Source organism: Chlorocebus sabaeus, chromosome X (genome assembly GCF_047675955.1).
Source record: "Chlorocebus sabaeus isolate Y175 chromosome X, mChlSab1.0.hap1, whole genome shotgun sequence".
In the NCBI taxonomy this organism is placed as follows: domain Eukaryota; kingdom Metazoa; phylum Chordata; class Mammalia; order Primates; family Cercopithecidae; genus Chlorocebus; species Chlorocebus sabaeus.
Window position 1 is genome coordinate 23,444,963 of NC_132933.1, and position 15,415 is coordinate 23,460,377.

General features: G+C 40.6%; 1 protein-coding gene across 4 annotated transcripts in view; it reads right to left on the reverse strand.

The window, feature by feature from the left end:
* Positions 1–9,651, reverse strand: part of SLC25A14 (solute carrier family 25 member 14) — a 33,724-nt gene extending 24,073 nt beyond the window's left edge. Inside the window, exons 1-5 of one of the 4 annotated variants that reach the window (XM_007992680.3) lie at positions 9,551–9,609; positions 9,183–9,420; positions 4,263–4,356; positions 2,847–2,994; positions 175–269 (exon numbers count right to left, since the gene is read on the reverse strand). In XM_007992680.3, the coding sequence (XP_007990871.1) occupies positions 175–269; positions 2,847–2,994; positions 4,263–4,356; positions 9,183–9,248 (403 nt within the window). In that variant the 5' untranslated portion in view covers positions 9,249–9,420; positions 9,551–9,609. Of the gene's footprint in view, positions 1–174; positions 270–2,846; positions 2,995–3,620; positions 3,786–4,262; positions 4,357–9,173; positions 9,421–9,550 lie in introns of those variants that run through there. The other 3 variants (XM_007992679.3, XM_007992681.3, XM_007992682.2) reach the window with 3 other exon arrangements.
* Positions 9,652–15,415: the final 5,764 nt, after the last annotated feature.

The window sequence follows — 15,415 nt, forward strand, 5'->3', positions numbered from 1 at the left end:
CTCTCTAATTCATATATCACCTCTGCAAAGATTTATTCCAAGTTAGAACAAGCTCACTTTGTCTTTGCAGTGACTCTCCTCTATTCTCAGGCACCTCATGACCAACACTTCTCACCAAGTATGATTTCAACAATCCCTTTGAGTATCACCTCAAAAGAGGGTGAGTATACTGACCTTCTAAACGTTCTACAAATAAGCGCTTCAAGCTTTGGTAAATCCCAATTTTAATGGTGCCATATGATGCTTGTCTTAGCAATGCAGGAGCAATTCTGCCAAAAAAAAAAAAAAGGTAAAAAAGTTATTCTCAACATGTTTTTGCAGATTATACATATATACACAGCCTACTTATTTGCACTACCCATCTCATTCCACCCAACGACAGCAGAATATGATTTTTCTTCAAGCACTCATGAAACACTCACCAAGAAACTCAACATTCTGGATCATAAAACCAACCTCAACACATTTTAAAGAACTGAAATCATATACAATATGTTATCTGAAGATAATGGAATCAAACCAGAAATCAATAAGAAAAATCCTCAAACATTTAGAAATTAAACAACATACTTCTAAACAATCTGTTGGTCAGACCATGTGTCTGTCAAAGGAAACTTTTTAAATTCACAGGTCTAAATGACAACAAAATTCAGCCTATTAAAATTTATGAGATGCAGCCAAAGCAGTGCTGAGGGAAATTTATAGCATGAAAAGCTTAAATTAAAAAAAAAAAGGGAGGGGGGAGTCTGAAATCAATAATCTATGCTCCTACCTCAAGAAACTAGAAAAAGAAGAGCAAAATAAACCCAAAGCAAGCAAAAGGAAGAAAATAATAAAAAGCACAAGTCAATGAAATTGAAAATAGGAAAATAGAGAAAAATCAATGAAACAAAAAGTTGGCTCTTTAAAAAAAACCAACAAAATTGATAAATCTCTAGCAAGACTCACAAAGATAAAAAGACAGAAGATGCAAATAAAAAATGAAACAGGGACTAGCACTACAATCTCTATAGCCATTAAAAGGACACTAAGAGTATGGTATAAGCAACTTTATACTCATAAATTCAACACCTTAGAAGAAATGGACAAATTCCTTGAAAACCACAAGCTACCAAAACTCAACTAGATAAAACAGATAATCTGAATAACACTCATACCCACTTCAATGGACTGAATGTTTGTACCATCCCCAAATCAAGATCTTAAAATCCTAACCCCCAATATGATGGTAATAGGAGGTGATTAGGTCATGAGGGTAAAGCCCTCATGAATAGGATTTGTGCCCTTATAAAAGGGATCCCAGAGAGCTCCCTCACTCTCTTTCTGCCATGTGAGGATACAATGAGAAGTCTTGGCAGTCTGCAACCCAGAAAAGAGACCTCAGCAGAACCTGACCATACTGGCGCCCTGATCTCAGATTTCCTGCCTCCAGAACTGTGAGAAATAAATTCTGGTTGTTTACAAGTCACCCAGTCTATGGTATTTTGTTATAGCACCCCAAACTATGATAACCTTAAAGAATTTGCATTCTGAATTTAGATGCTCCCCAAAAATAAATATTCAGCCCCAGATAATTTCACTGGGGAATTCTACAAACCATTTTAAAAATTAACACCAAGCTTACACAGTTCCTTCCAGAAAGCAGAAGAGGGAATGCTTCCCAACTTATTTTGCCTAGTATTACCCTGATACCAAAACCAGACAAAAACAGTACAAAAAAGGAAAACCACAGACTAATGTCTCTCATGAACTTAGATGCAAAACTCCTTAAGAAAATATTGGTAAATTGAATCCAGCAATGTATAAAAAGAATTATACATCATTACTCACCTGATAAAGATTTTTTTTTAAAAAATCAACCTCTACTTCCTAACAGTTGCAGATACGTCTTTAATCATATCAACAAGGAGGGAGGCACTAGAGCCAAACTTCCACCCTATTTAAGTTCTCCTTTAAACTGGAGACATTCTCATTCATACCTCCTTTGGGATTCTTCCAAATTGCAGAACTATACTGTAGGAGGTATAAATAGAAACACAGCAGCAGCTCAAATGGTTAGGATTTTTAAATGATGACTAAATATGCATATTTCTGACTTTATTCCTTGCTATCAGAAAAGAAAATATCTTGTGATTATACATGCTGATGAAAGAACAAGGTAAAACAGATGATCCACAAATCAGGATGGTGGATCATCTTCAGGATGCTTCAGGATATACTACTTGATTTTTCCCCCAAGAAAATTACCTTTTAAATTAAGTCTAACATAGTTTAACGATGTAACATAGTTTAACGATAACACTGATATCTATTCTCTGAGTAATAAACCGGTAGCCTAGACACAGGAGTGGCCTAGGAAACTGGCAACAGATGAACTGCAAACTAGACAGTAAACCACAAATGGCTAATCAAAAGGTGATGATAAAGATGGGTCTCCCTCTCTCTCATTATGCACTTTCTGTTTAAACTGCAAGGATAATATTTTTTCAAAGAGGATAATTTTAAAGGAAGTCAGAATTTGCCAACTCAGGAGGGATATCACAAAAATATATATAATTAATTGGTGCTGTTATTAACAGTGGCTATTATGACTCTCGGGAAATCTGCAGAAAGTCTATGCTGCAACGACATATCCATTTTAAAATGTTATTATCACTTATAGCCAAGTGAACACAAAATCCAAAGCTCAAGACTTATAAGGAGGAGAAATATAAACTGGCATATCAATACTGAATTACAAGTTGAAATAGTGACTATGAAACAGACACAAACTATCAGACAGCTGAAAACTATGGCTTCTTTAAAAAGCATATCTGTTAATGATATAAGGAAAGAACCAGTCTTACCCTGAATAGAGAGCCAATACACCTTCCTCTTTACAGATGCGAAACAGTGCGTGGAACATCCCTCTATATTTTATCTCTTTGAAACGGGCATCAATGCTTTGGCCTTGAACCTGAAGTCGTGTTTTGGTAAGGTCCACAGGGAAAGTCCCTATAAAGGAACACACTCATTTATAAGTATGTCCAAAGAATCACAGTTAAGCTGTTGCTAAATATAAGCCAAGGACAATACTTGAATCCTAAGACAAAGTCCTTTTTAATAACACATAGAAGAGCTCTAGTAGAATACCACTGTTAGAGGACATGAGTTGCATGTGGTAAGTGAAATGCATTATACTATACATAGGCAGCACCAATTGACCTAAAATATACTTCAAACTGTAATATGATAAAATTCTTTAAGATTGCCCTATTATAAATGCAAAATAATTAAATGTTGTTTTTTATTTCATCTGTAACGTTCCATCTGGCATTTATCAGTCTCCCTCCTGCCCCTTTCCACCCCAAGTGTCCCCACCGCTGTGTCTCATAAAATCTCCCCAAATTTTCACAAAGATAGGAAAGCATGGGATTTCTGCTCCAGATGCTCTTATATAGTGCTACAAAGTTTTGTGGGGTTTTTCTTTTATCTGTTTACGAGAAACAAATAGTCCCCTAATATTATGAAAGATAATGGCAAAGCCCTATTTGGTTCTCCTCATCCTGGTCCCTTAAGTAATTCAGGACTAATACCAGCAGACTGTTTGGGGGGAAATTTTCTTTAACCAAACCTCTTACATCAACAAACAGAAGTGGTCATCACATTGACAAAATATATTTCAGGGTGTAAAACTAACAAGATGATTAGGTAGCTCTGGTCACTGATGACCCGAATATCACAACACCACAGGATATGCCAAGAACGTCAGTAGTCATTCATGAATAGTTTAGAAAAGAGAATATCTGGAAGATGAAAAAACAACAATCTAAAAATATTTCAAAATTAAAATCATGTAGAAGAGACTCTTGTTTGATCTTGTGAGTATATTTTCTTCTAAAATAGGACAGAGGTTTGAAAAAAAGGACTTTCAGTACAAATAAACTTATAAACAATTTAGCATAAAAGACTATTAATACAGAAATATAGCAAAAACCCTTAAGACATATCAACTCCCTCTATATATTCATGTATTTTACTTAAGCCTAGCAAATTAACAAATCAGTAAACTACCAAAAAAGCTTTCCTTAGTTTGACTTTTTTTAACTCATCTGCCATAATATTAGTAGTACTTTCCCCGAAATATTACTTCACGGCTTTGAGACAATTTTCAAAATAATGTGAGCTTCTTATTTTTTATCTGGCTTTCACCAAAAATAACCATCACCATAAGCTACCATCTATACCATATAATGCAGATTTGTCCTTTCTCGCATTCTTACCAAACTCAGCCACGATAGAGGCAAGGCCGCCATATACAAAGGGTTTCCAATTCAGACCAGACATCTCATGACTTACAGTGGTACTTTTCTGGTGCTAAAAATAAACACAAATCAGAACAAGGCACAAGAGTGAGGAGCATTTGTTAGCATCCGATCATATAATTTAGATAAACAAAATTGGCAAATAAAACAGAGGTAGAGGAAAAACCCCACCAAGTGGAATGACACAAAATAGGGGATCCTGTTTTATGTGCTGGATGATCATGAGTTTGTTCTTTACTGACATTTTGTAGGGGTAGGCGTGTGATTCACTCAGAGATCAACCTGTGCCCTTCATTCTCTTCAGTTTCTTTAATGTTATATTTGTCCCCTCCCAGAGAAGAAGTTTCAGTCCATCCAGCACACCCAACTTTGACATTCAACTAGATAATTACAAATGAAGGAACCCGGAATTCAAATTATATAGGCTGAGGCATCTCATAAAAGCAGTTTATGGTATTCAGTTAGCTTGATTCAGGTACAAAGCACAGGCTTACACTACTACCCTCTCATATTCTTGGCCCTCCTATCTCTCTACTATAGGGTTTCTAGCTATATATAACTTTGTCCCCCCAACCAGGCCCAGGCTGAGCTAAGAACCTTTTCACCTTCCTTCTTGCCCCCAAAGGAATGATAGCAATATGATGTCTCTCTTCCCTCTGACATTTAACGTACATCCATCTAGTGGATCTCCTTTTCCTTCCTCTTGGCCTTTTAAAACACGCACATACAAATACTGTTCTTCTTTTATGTTCTAGTTATTTAACAATGTATTCTGTTCCCAGTCTCCCTTTTCTCCTTCCCTATCCCACCCCCGTTAGACCTGTCATCGTCAATCTTTTCAGCTTTACTCTCTTTTTATGCCACTTTCAGCTTGTTCTCTCTTGGATTTTATTTTTTTCCACAGCTCTGGCCTCTAGGTTTTGCAAATTTTAGTATGTATTAGAATCACCCAGAAGGCCTATTAAAACATAGATTGTTGGGCCTCTACCCCAGAGTTTCTGATTGGTGGTGTGGCCCTGAGAATTTGCAAGATCCCAAATAACGCTGATGCTTCCACACTTAAGAACTGCTCTAGGCATTGCCTACTAAATCCTGGTTCACCTGAAAGTAGTATCTGTTCTTAGCATGGACTCTCAGATTTCTTTCAAATATTCCTTTTTCAGAGCTTCATAGTATATATACTTCTGAATTTCAAAAGCAACTTCCAAGTGGTTTATGGTCAGGAATGCAGACTCCTGAAGTCAGACTGTTAAAATTTAAATGCTAACTCCAGATTCATTTTCTGACTCCATCACTTACTAGTTCTGTGACCTTGGGCAAGTTATTTAATCTCTCTATGCCTCCACTTTCTGAACTGTAAAATGGAACTAATAATAAAAACTATATCATAGGGTTGTTGTGAAAATTAAATATCAAAAACACCTTGAAAAGTGCCTGGCACGCAGTTCAATAATTGTTAGTTAACTATCATTATTACATTTTTAAAAATTTAAGTACCCAAATTTACATCTTAACAGATATTACTTGCTGCCCACCCCTCCCTCCCATTGCCCAATCTGGGGTTAGCAGCTATGAGTCATAGTATCCCTTTAAACGTTTTGCTTTGCTTCCACATAAGGAATTCTCTGTAACTAAGCAAAATACAATTTTCCAGAGAAGATAGCAAACATGCTGATTAAATGTTTTAGTTACAGGCCACAAAAATCATTATGGAGTCTTCCTTTCAAGCATAGTACATATAGAGTCTGGGATAGATAGCCCTTTTGGGGGAAAGTTGTTAAAAAGAATTCTAATGAGCAAAGCAGGAATAGCCACTTCAAATATCAATTGCAGCTGGAAATAGGAGTCGTGAAGACTAAATACTACCTTATCACCATTTCTAGCTATGCCCACATTTTCCGATTAGAATTTATAGTAAAATATGACACATATGGTGAGAGTAGAGATGGAAAAGCAAGATCATGGCATATCCCCTCTTTGAGTTTGTGAGGAAAAAATTAACTCTCCATTCACAAATTTAGAGATTGCCCCAAATAGTCTTAAAGGTTTCAGACAGCTACTTTTACATAAAGTTGTCTCTCCAAAGCTTTCTCTTTACAACTTTTTTCAATTCTTTGTATTACAGAGAAAGCCTCTATCGGAACTTTACAACCTGCTACCAGCCCCTTAATAAAGAAAATGTGCTCAGGGTTCAGGGAGCGATGATGAATCAGTGAAAGGCAGGGAGCAGGGAGGACATGGCAGGAAGATGAAAGACCAGTCGCTGAATCTTACGACAGTTAGCCCAGTGGTTCCCTAATGAAGTTCCCACAATTCTAAGGTGAAATGACAAAAAATAAGGGCATTTAGTGCTTTTTTTTTCAGCTAAATGTATTTAATTTAGGGACTGTCTATTATTAACAGATCACATTCTTCTTATGCCTGGAGCATAGGCTAACTAGCCTGTATTTGTGTACGCTCCCCACACTTTCATTTACATTTTACTGGCCCATGAAATCCAAAAATCTGGGGACCACAGGCAAAACCCACCATTGCCACAATCACTACTTCCCTACCCCCATCTGATAGGAAAATCTCTTTCACTCCAATGTTAGGAAAAAATCTTATGAAGAAATCCTGGATCATCTTTGATTAGATCTGTTTTTAGACACTCCCTCCTCATATTGAGCCAAAAGTCTGTCTTCCTCTAATTCGTACCCAGTCTTTGGACAAATGCATTCTTTTTTCCCTAGGCAAGCCCTTCAAATATTTAAAGACAGCTATGATGTTCTCTTACATCTTATGTTTCTCAAGCTAAATATCCATGATCTTTCTCTTCATTCGACACATTATACTTCAATTACTAGAGCTTAAACTTGCACTCACTTTTTTGGGAGCCACAACACACTATCAAATCATTAAACTGTCAGCTGAAACCTCCAAGTCTTTTACATAAAGTTGTCTACATGCATGCATGTTGTGTCACACCTATTCTACAGGTGTGCAATATTTTTTGAACCTTCTTTTATCCCTTCTATATCTTAATCTCAGGCATAAAAATAATGACTAGGATGAGGGTCAACTTCAAGATGTCCAATGTTATTTCCTCTCTTAACTAAGTAAGATCCCCGAGGGAAGATACTACATCTCACAGTACTTTTTTTAACCCCCATTATAGCTTGCATAGAATTGAGTATACATCCATTCAATACTTAGTTGGTTTTGCAGTGTGACGTCCTTTACCTATGTATGCAGCCTGTATATAAAACATTGCAGGGGAAACCAGGAAGGTAACTTGCTGGACCTGACCAATGCTACACACCCTGTGTATGACACTATCTTGATCCCCAGATATTCTCTGCCTACGAACCCTGTTCCCTTGCTTTTGTTGCAAGGAATTACTTATGTAAAATACCCCCAAGCCCTCTAAAAATTATTTTAACTTGTAGGGGCTAACCCCAGATATGGGTAAAAGTAGTCATATCTAAGGTAAAATAAAAATATAGTACCCTATTTTTACTGTATAAAGAAAACAATGAAAATTGTCTTCAAAATGCCAACATTTATTCTGAAGATCTGACTTCGGAGAATTTGATAGACTAATGAGTGAAAGTAAGAATGTCCTACAATACAAGTTACATTGCCCTATACTACTCCCAAGATCTGGTCGGGAAACTCTGGGTGCCTTTCCTGCTTTCTCCTTTAAGAAAGAGTAGAAATTAGAGATTCTCAGATCCAGAAAGTAACAATGGAGAGCCAAGCAGATATTTATCGAAGGCGTGCTAAATGCCCAAACCTGCAATGCACTTTGGGTATAATCATGTTTGAAAAACACTGATATTCGTTCTAGAACCAAAACTATATTTACCATTCAACCTATCTTTCCTGAATAACCAATGAGATGGGACAGGGGAAAAAGTACAAAATACAGTACTTGCCTTTCAAGAGCTTATAATCTGGTGGAAGAAATCAAAGTAGTTCGCTAGAGAAAAATTAAGTGCTAAACTGTGTAGTACAAACTTTAAGAGCAAGAGGAGCATAGAAAAGACTACAACCAGCATGGGCTTGACTAATTTGAAAATTGCGGAGGTGAGAGAACCTAAACTGAACCTTGAGAGATGGCAGGTACAACCTAGTTAGGTGCAGGTAAGGGAGAGGGGCAGGGAAGAGACAGAATGAACAGAAACACAAATGTGAGAACAAGCACAGCATGTAGAAGCAGGCATCAGTATGGTTTATGCTAAGAAGAAAGGAACCTAATTGGAACAGAGAATTCCCTTGTTGACTGAAACAGTATCAGACAAGAAGTGTGATAAGGAGCATGTTATGTTGAAAGGCTTGAAACCAAGGGGTGGGGGTGGGGGGCATAAGAGGGGGCTGCATGTTTTGCTTGTGTGTGTGCGTTTAACAGAGAAGTGACTTGAGGAAATCCACATTTTAGCCTATTAGGGCTGCAGCAAACACAGTGGATTACATTACAAATGGGAGAGGCAGGGAGACTAGCTTAGGATGGTGCAAAGTACAGCAGACAAAGATGCTTGTTGGCACTGAGGTTAGAGATAGACTTCCCCAATGAAGACACAAAGAACTCGATGATGTAGGGAATGAAGACGAGGGAAGAGTTCATGATAACATTAAGCATCTCTAGCCTGGGGGGGGAAACAACAACAACAAGGAATCACTGACAGGAAACTATAAATGTCCCTGCTGTTATCTTGTCTGAGAAACTAATTCATGTTGATAACAGCTGTCATGCCAATCAAGTAACTGAACTGCATTTTAATAGATGCCTTCAATGCCTTGACCTCAGGAGTGACAGGGGGTAGAAACCGAAGGGGAGCATCTTTCAACAGCATCCCTCACACTAATACAATGGAGGTGTTTGCTTACTCCGCTTACAATCACGGCCGCCGTTGCAAACTTCACCCTTAGAAAAATTAGGATTATTCCGGGAAAGATACCCATTCACCCTCTGGGTAGCAGGATCTTGCCAGTTCCTCAGCTGTCAGAGCGAGCTCGTGGAGAGAAGGGAGGCGCCTGAAGGAGGCGGCCTCCCAGGGGGGTCGAGGAAGCAGGGTTCAATCGAAGAAGTAAAACCACCGATGCCAGAAGAGTGAAAGACAGGGAAGGGACTCAGCTGAGGGGAGAGAGAGACCAGAGGACCGTTAAGCCCTTCCCAGGCCGGGAACCAGGCCAGCCCGGCCCCACGCGGCCTGGCGCGGCCCAGCCCCGCTCCCCAGCCTGGAAGTCCAGGAGCTCCCCCTCACCTGCTCGGGCTCATCGGACGACTGGGAAGCTGAGGCTCCCACAGTCGGAAACGCCACTGCAGCGCCAACCCGGAAGCATTGAAATCAACGGAAGTAACCAAGGCGTTGCTTCGGCAACGGCGGCGCAGCCATTTCAACTCCGCCCCTTCCCAACCTGAAAACAAAGGCGCGAAATAAAAGGCGGAAGCGGCAGGGGTCTAAAGGCGAGGGTCAGAACCATTGGAGGCGCAGAGGCCTAGAGGGGCAACCGGACTTGCGGGAGGTGGAGGCAGGGCACCTAAGGCGTGAGAATTTGGCAGCTTCCCCAGTTAACGTGCTCGCCAGAAAGGAAAGAGGTGTCGCCTCGTCACCGCCAAACCCACCCACCTAGCGCGTGGAAGGACTAGAAAAGGAAGGGGCCTCTCCCCGGTATCAGGGCTTGTGGAGTTGGGCAAGGGGAGTGGTGGGCGTGGTGCCCTGCGAGCGCAGTAGGAAAAAGGCGGCAACGTGGAGCGGCTGGGGCAAAGGCTTCAAAACAAAAGTAGGAAAATGAGACATATGGGTGAGCCGAATTTAGTGAGGTGCCTGGGCTCAATAAGAAAATAAAGGTCAAGGCCAGGCGCGGTGGCTCACGCCTGTAATCCCAACACTTTGAGGGTCCGGGCGCATCACTTGATGCCAGGAGTTTGAGACCAGCCTCACCAACATGATGAAATCCCGTCTCTACTAAAAATGCAAAAAAATTAGCTGGGTGTGGTGGCACGCACCTGTGGTCCCAGCTACTCAGGAGGCTGAGGCAGGAGAATCACTTGAACCCCGGAGGTGGAGGTTGCAGTGAGCTGAGATCATGCCACTGCACTCTAGCCTGGGCGACAGAGCAAGACTCCATCAAAGAAAGGAGAGAAAGGGAGAGAGAGAAAGGAAGGGGGGAGAGAAAGGGAGGGAGAGGAAGGAGGGAGGGAGAGGGAGGGAGGGAGGGAGAGGGAGGGAGGGAGGGAGAGGGAGGGAGGGAGGGAGAGGAAGGGAGGGAGAATGAACGCGAAAGCACCTACTGGACGTCAGACATTAACGAGTAAAATGTTACGGTCAGGCCCCTTACTTGAAGCTTTTGCTTTAATCAGAAACTTCACTTAAGAAAGAGCAAGTTGGATACCAAAAAGGGGACCATAAAAAGCTAAACGGATAAGGCAGAAAAACACCAACAGGGGAAATCCCAGTTAATCCAAACCTCATAATCTGCCAGCAGATGACAAGAGTCCAACGCCCGGCTTCCGACTTTGGCCCCAATGGCTGCTGGAAGGGGACACCGCAAAGCTCCCTGGGTGATTCAGTTAGCCAACGGGCTATGACGTCCGATTTTTGAGCCCCTTAACAACGTTCCTTAATCACGTGAGAGTACGCAATAGTAGGGTTTATTGCTTCTGTGCTATAAGGAAAAGTCAGTGCAAGGCATTTGGCCCTATATGGTTATTTGTTGAATGAATAAATATTTGGAACTGTGTTCTTCCAAAAGGATATTTCTCATTTTAGTTCACTTTGTTTTATTTTGCTGCGTTTTTTTGTTTGTTTGTTTCTTTTTGGACAGAGTGGCACTCTGTGGTCCAGGCTGGAGTGCAGTGGTGCGATCTCGGCTCACTGCAACCTCCGCCTCCCAGGTTCAAGCGATTCTCCTGCCTCAGCCTCCTGAGTAGCTGGGATGACAGGTGCCTGCTACCACACCCAGCTAATTTTTGTATTTTTAGTAGAGATGGGGTTTCGCCATGTTGGCCATGCTAATCGCAAACTCCTGGCCTCAGGTGATCCACCCGCCTTGGTCCCTCAAAGTGCTGGGATTACAGGCGTGAGCCACCGAGCCCGGCCTATGTTTTTGTTTGTTTTGTTTTCCATTTAAAATTTTCTTCAGGCAGCACACATGATCATAGTATTAGCTGACATTGTGGAGTACCTACCATGTACCAAGGGTGGTGCCAAGAGCTTCTTGTGTTCCTAACTACCAGATAAGACAGGTACTATTATTTTCCCCCTTTGACGGTTGAGAACACTGAGGCCATAAAAGGTTAGGAGAGTAATTTAGTAAATGACAGAGCTGGAATTGCTCTTAAGCACTATACTATATTGCTCTCATCTATACTATAGTTGGAAAGCCGAGGCAGGAACATCGCTTGAGCCCAGGAGGTCGAGACCAGCCTGGGCAATATAAGGAAACACCCGCCTCTACCAAAAATTTAAAAATTAGCCATGACTGTAATCCCAGTTACTCTGGAGGATGAAGAGAATCACTTGAGACCAAGAGGTCGAGGCTGCAGTGAGCCGTGATCGCGCCACTGTGCTCCAGCCTCAAATTTTTTTTGGTGGGGTGCGGTGGCTCACGCCTGTAATTCCAGCACTTTGGGAGGCTGAGATGGGTGGATCACCTGAGGTCATGAGTTTGAGACCAGCCTGGCCAACATGGTAAAACCCCGTCTCCACTAAATATACAAAAATTAGCCAGGTGTGGTGGCACATGCCTGTGATCCCAGCTACTCGGGAAGCTGAGGCAGGAGAATCGCTTGAACCTGGGAGGCAGAGGTTGCAGTGAGCGAGACTGAGCCGTTGCACTCCAGCCTAGGCAACAAGTGCGAAACTCCATCTCAAAAAAAAAAAAAAAGTATATATATATATAATTTTTTATTTTTTAATAAAAAAATTTAAAAACATACACATACCACACTTCGGTTAACATGTTAGCAATTTAACTGCTTACTTATGTTTTTTCCAACATTCTCCAAAACTATAACATAAAAAATATGATCCTTATTATCAAAGTTGGTCATATTCCTTATAAATTGCCTCCTATTTGTAGTCTCTACCATAAAGACCAGTATTTGACTATACTGTCTCTTATGTTATGCTTGAATTCTGATCTCTCCAAGAGATAAGCTATTCAAGAGTATAGAATCATGTAATCTAATGGTTGGAGGGAAACTTAGAGGTCCCTTCTATAGTAGTCATTATAGACAGCTGTCCAGCCTCTGCTGGAATACTTCTAGGGTAAGCATACAACATAAGTCAGCCCATTACATTATTGGATAACTCTTAGAAAGTTCCCACGTGTATTAACCACAGTGCACTTTCCATTTTCTACTCTCCACAGAGAAACAGCTGGTCTTAAAGAATGAAAAGAGCACTGTAGTTGAAGCTACAAAACCGTTTTTTATTAATTGAGGCGAAGTTCACATGATGTTAAATTAGCCATTTAAGGTGAACAATTTAGTGGTGTTTAATACATTGACACTATTGTGCAACCATTTTCATCACCTAACATTTTCAAACCCCACATCCATTAAGCACTTGCTCGCCATTCCTCCCTCCCCAGATCCCCTGGCAACCACCAATCTGCTTTCTTTCTCTATGAACTTACCTATTCAGAAAATTTCATATTAATGGAATCATACAATATGTGACCTTTTGCATCTGGCTTTTTCACTTAACATAAGTTTTTGAGGTTCATTCAAGTTGTAGTGTCAGTACTTCATCCCTTTTTATAGCTAAGTTATATTCCACTCTATGTATACACTACAATTTTGTATCCATTCACTCACTGGTAAATATTTGAGATGTTTCCAACTTTTGGATATTGCGAATAATGCTGCTATAAATATGTGTGTAAAAGTATTTGAGTATCAGTGTTCAATTCTTTGGGGTATATGCCTAGGAGTGAAATTGCCAGAAGATCTTCTTGAGGTCAGACTCTGTCATTTTCTATCTCTGGTGACTCTGGGTAAATTACTTAATTTTTCTGAGCTTCAGTTTCCTTATCCAAAGATTAAATATTCTAATACTCCTAGAACAGAGTCAGGCACTTAGTACATGCTTAACAAGTGTTAATTGCCTTTCTTTCTTTGTTCTCCCCTTAACAGTCCTCTGATATATCAGCAACCCCAGCAGTGTTTTCTTCCACAAGCTTAACATCCCCTCAATCAGTTTTCATAAGGCATGCTTTCCAGACCTCCCACTATATTAATTATCCTACTCCTGGAAGATGTCAGGGGAGAAAAACTTTTCCTCTAACCTCTTAGGGTCAGTGCCTGCAGGTTGTAAATTAAACTAAAAACAGATGAACAGGAGAAAAGGCACGCACTTTTTATGAATATTTATGTGCACAGTTCACAGAAAAGAAGTGAAACTCAAAGTGGATAGACTCAGAGGCTTGTATACCTTTTTAACAAAGCAAAGGGGGTTTTGGCTTCCAGAGATGATAAATTTTGGAGAAGTAACTAGGAAATATATGAGAGAAGAATAGAAGATAAGGCCTAATGGAAGATAAGGGTTATTTTAGTAAGGTCTGTTTATGCCAGTTCATTTTGGCTTCATCTTCCCATCTCCAATGATAAGTAAGAGTTGCTCTTTTCTCCCTAGTATAGGGGGACACCTTCCTCAAAGGGAAATTTATGTCCTGCTTTTAGACTGATAAGGAGAGGACAGAGAACTCTTCCTGCCCCTGTAGATGCACAATTATGTTTAGCTCAAAATAATCCTTATGCCAAAGTGACATATATTGGGGTGGCATATTCTGATCCCCTTCAAAGACAAATAAAGGTAAATTCATAAATAGTTAGCATTGCCTATTTGGTGGGGAAGGAGAGGCCCTGTTAGATGTTAGGGATTGGAAACTACACCTAAGATGTGTTTTTTGAATTTAAAATTGGGAACATTTTTGTTTTCATTAGAAGTCACCATTAAGGGCCGGGCGCGGTGGCTCATGCCTGTAATCCCAGCACTTTGGGAGGCCGAGGCAGGTGGATCATGAGGTCAGGAGTTCGAGACCATCCTGGCTAACACGGTGAAACTTCATCTCTACTAAAAATACAAAAAATTAGCCGGGCGTGGTGGCACGCGCCTGTAGTCCCAGCTTCTCAGGAGGCTGTGTCAGGAAGGAGAATTGCTTGAACCCAGGAGGCAGAGGTTGCATTGAGCTGAGATTGTGCCACTGCACTCCAGCCTGGGCAACAAGAGTGAGACTCCATTCCCCGCCCCCCAAAAAAGAAGTCACCATTAAGAAGAGTGAAAAGGCAAGCCCCACAATGGTAGATTTTTAATCCATGTATCCTACAAAATTAAAATCACAATACACACCCACCAGCGTGGCCAAAGTTAAAAGGACTGAGGGTTGGCAAGGATGTAAAGTATTTCAAATTCTCACATACTGCTAGTAGAAGTGTGTGTTAATTTTCTATTGCTGCATTAAAAGTTTGCCACAAATTCAGCAGCTTAGAACAACACACATGTACTGTCTCACAGTTTCTGTAGATCAAGAGTCCAGGCATGACTTCACTGGGTCCTGTGCTCTGGGATCTCACAAGGCTGCAATCAAGGTATCGACCAGACTTGTATATTTAAGACTTGACTGAGTGAAAATCCACTTCCACACTCACCCAGATTGTTGCAGAATTTATTTCCTTGCACCTGTAGCACTGAGGGCTTCAGTTTCTTTCTGGCTATTGGCCAGAGGCCACTCTCAGCTGCTGAGGCTGCCCGCATTTTCCTGAAACGTGACCCTTTCCACAGACAGTTCACAATATGGCCACTACTTCTTCCAGGCCAGTAGGAGAATGAGAGCCTAAGATGTGATTTTATCAGTGCAGTGTACAGTGGGACTATTAATTTCTTTGGTGAAGACTATACATAGTTTTCAAAATTACAATAGCTTTATTATTTTTTCTGATTATAAAAAATGCATAGTTATTAAAAAACACTAAAATATACACAAAAGTGGAAGGAAGGTAGCAATCACCTGAAATCCAAACATCCACTGCTACTCTTGATAGTCAAGAGCCTCCTCCTAGTATTCACCATGCATACACACATGCTTATCCTATAATTCTTGAGATAGATGTGTTCATGTCA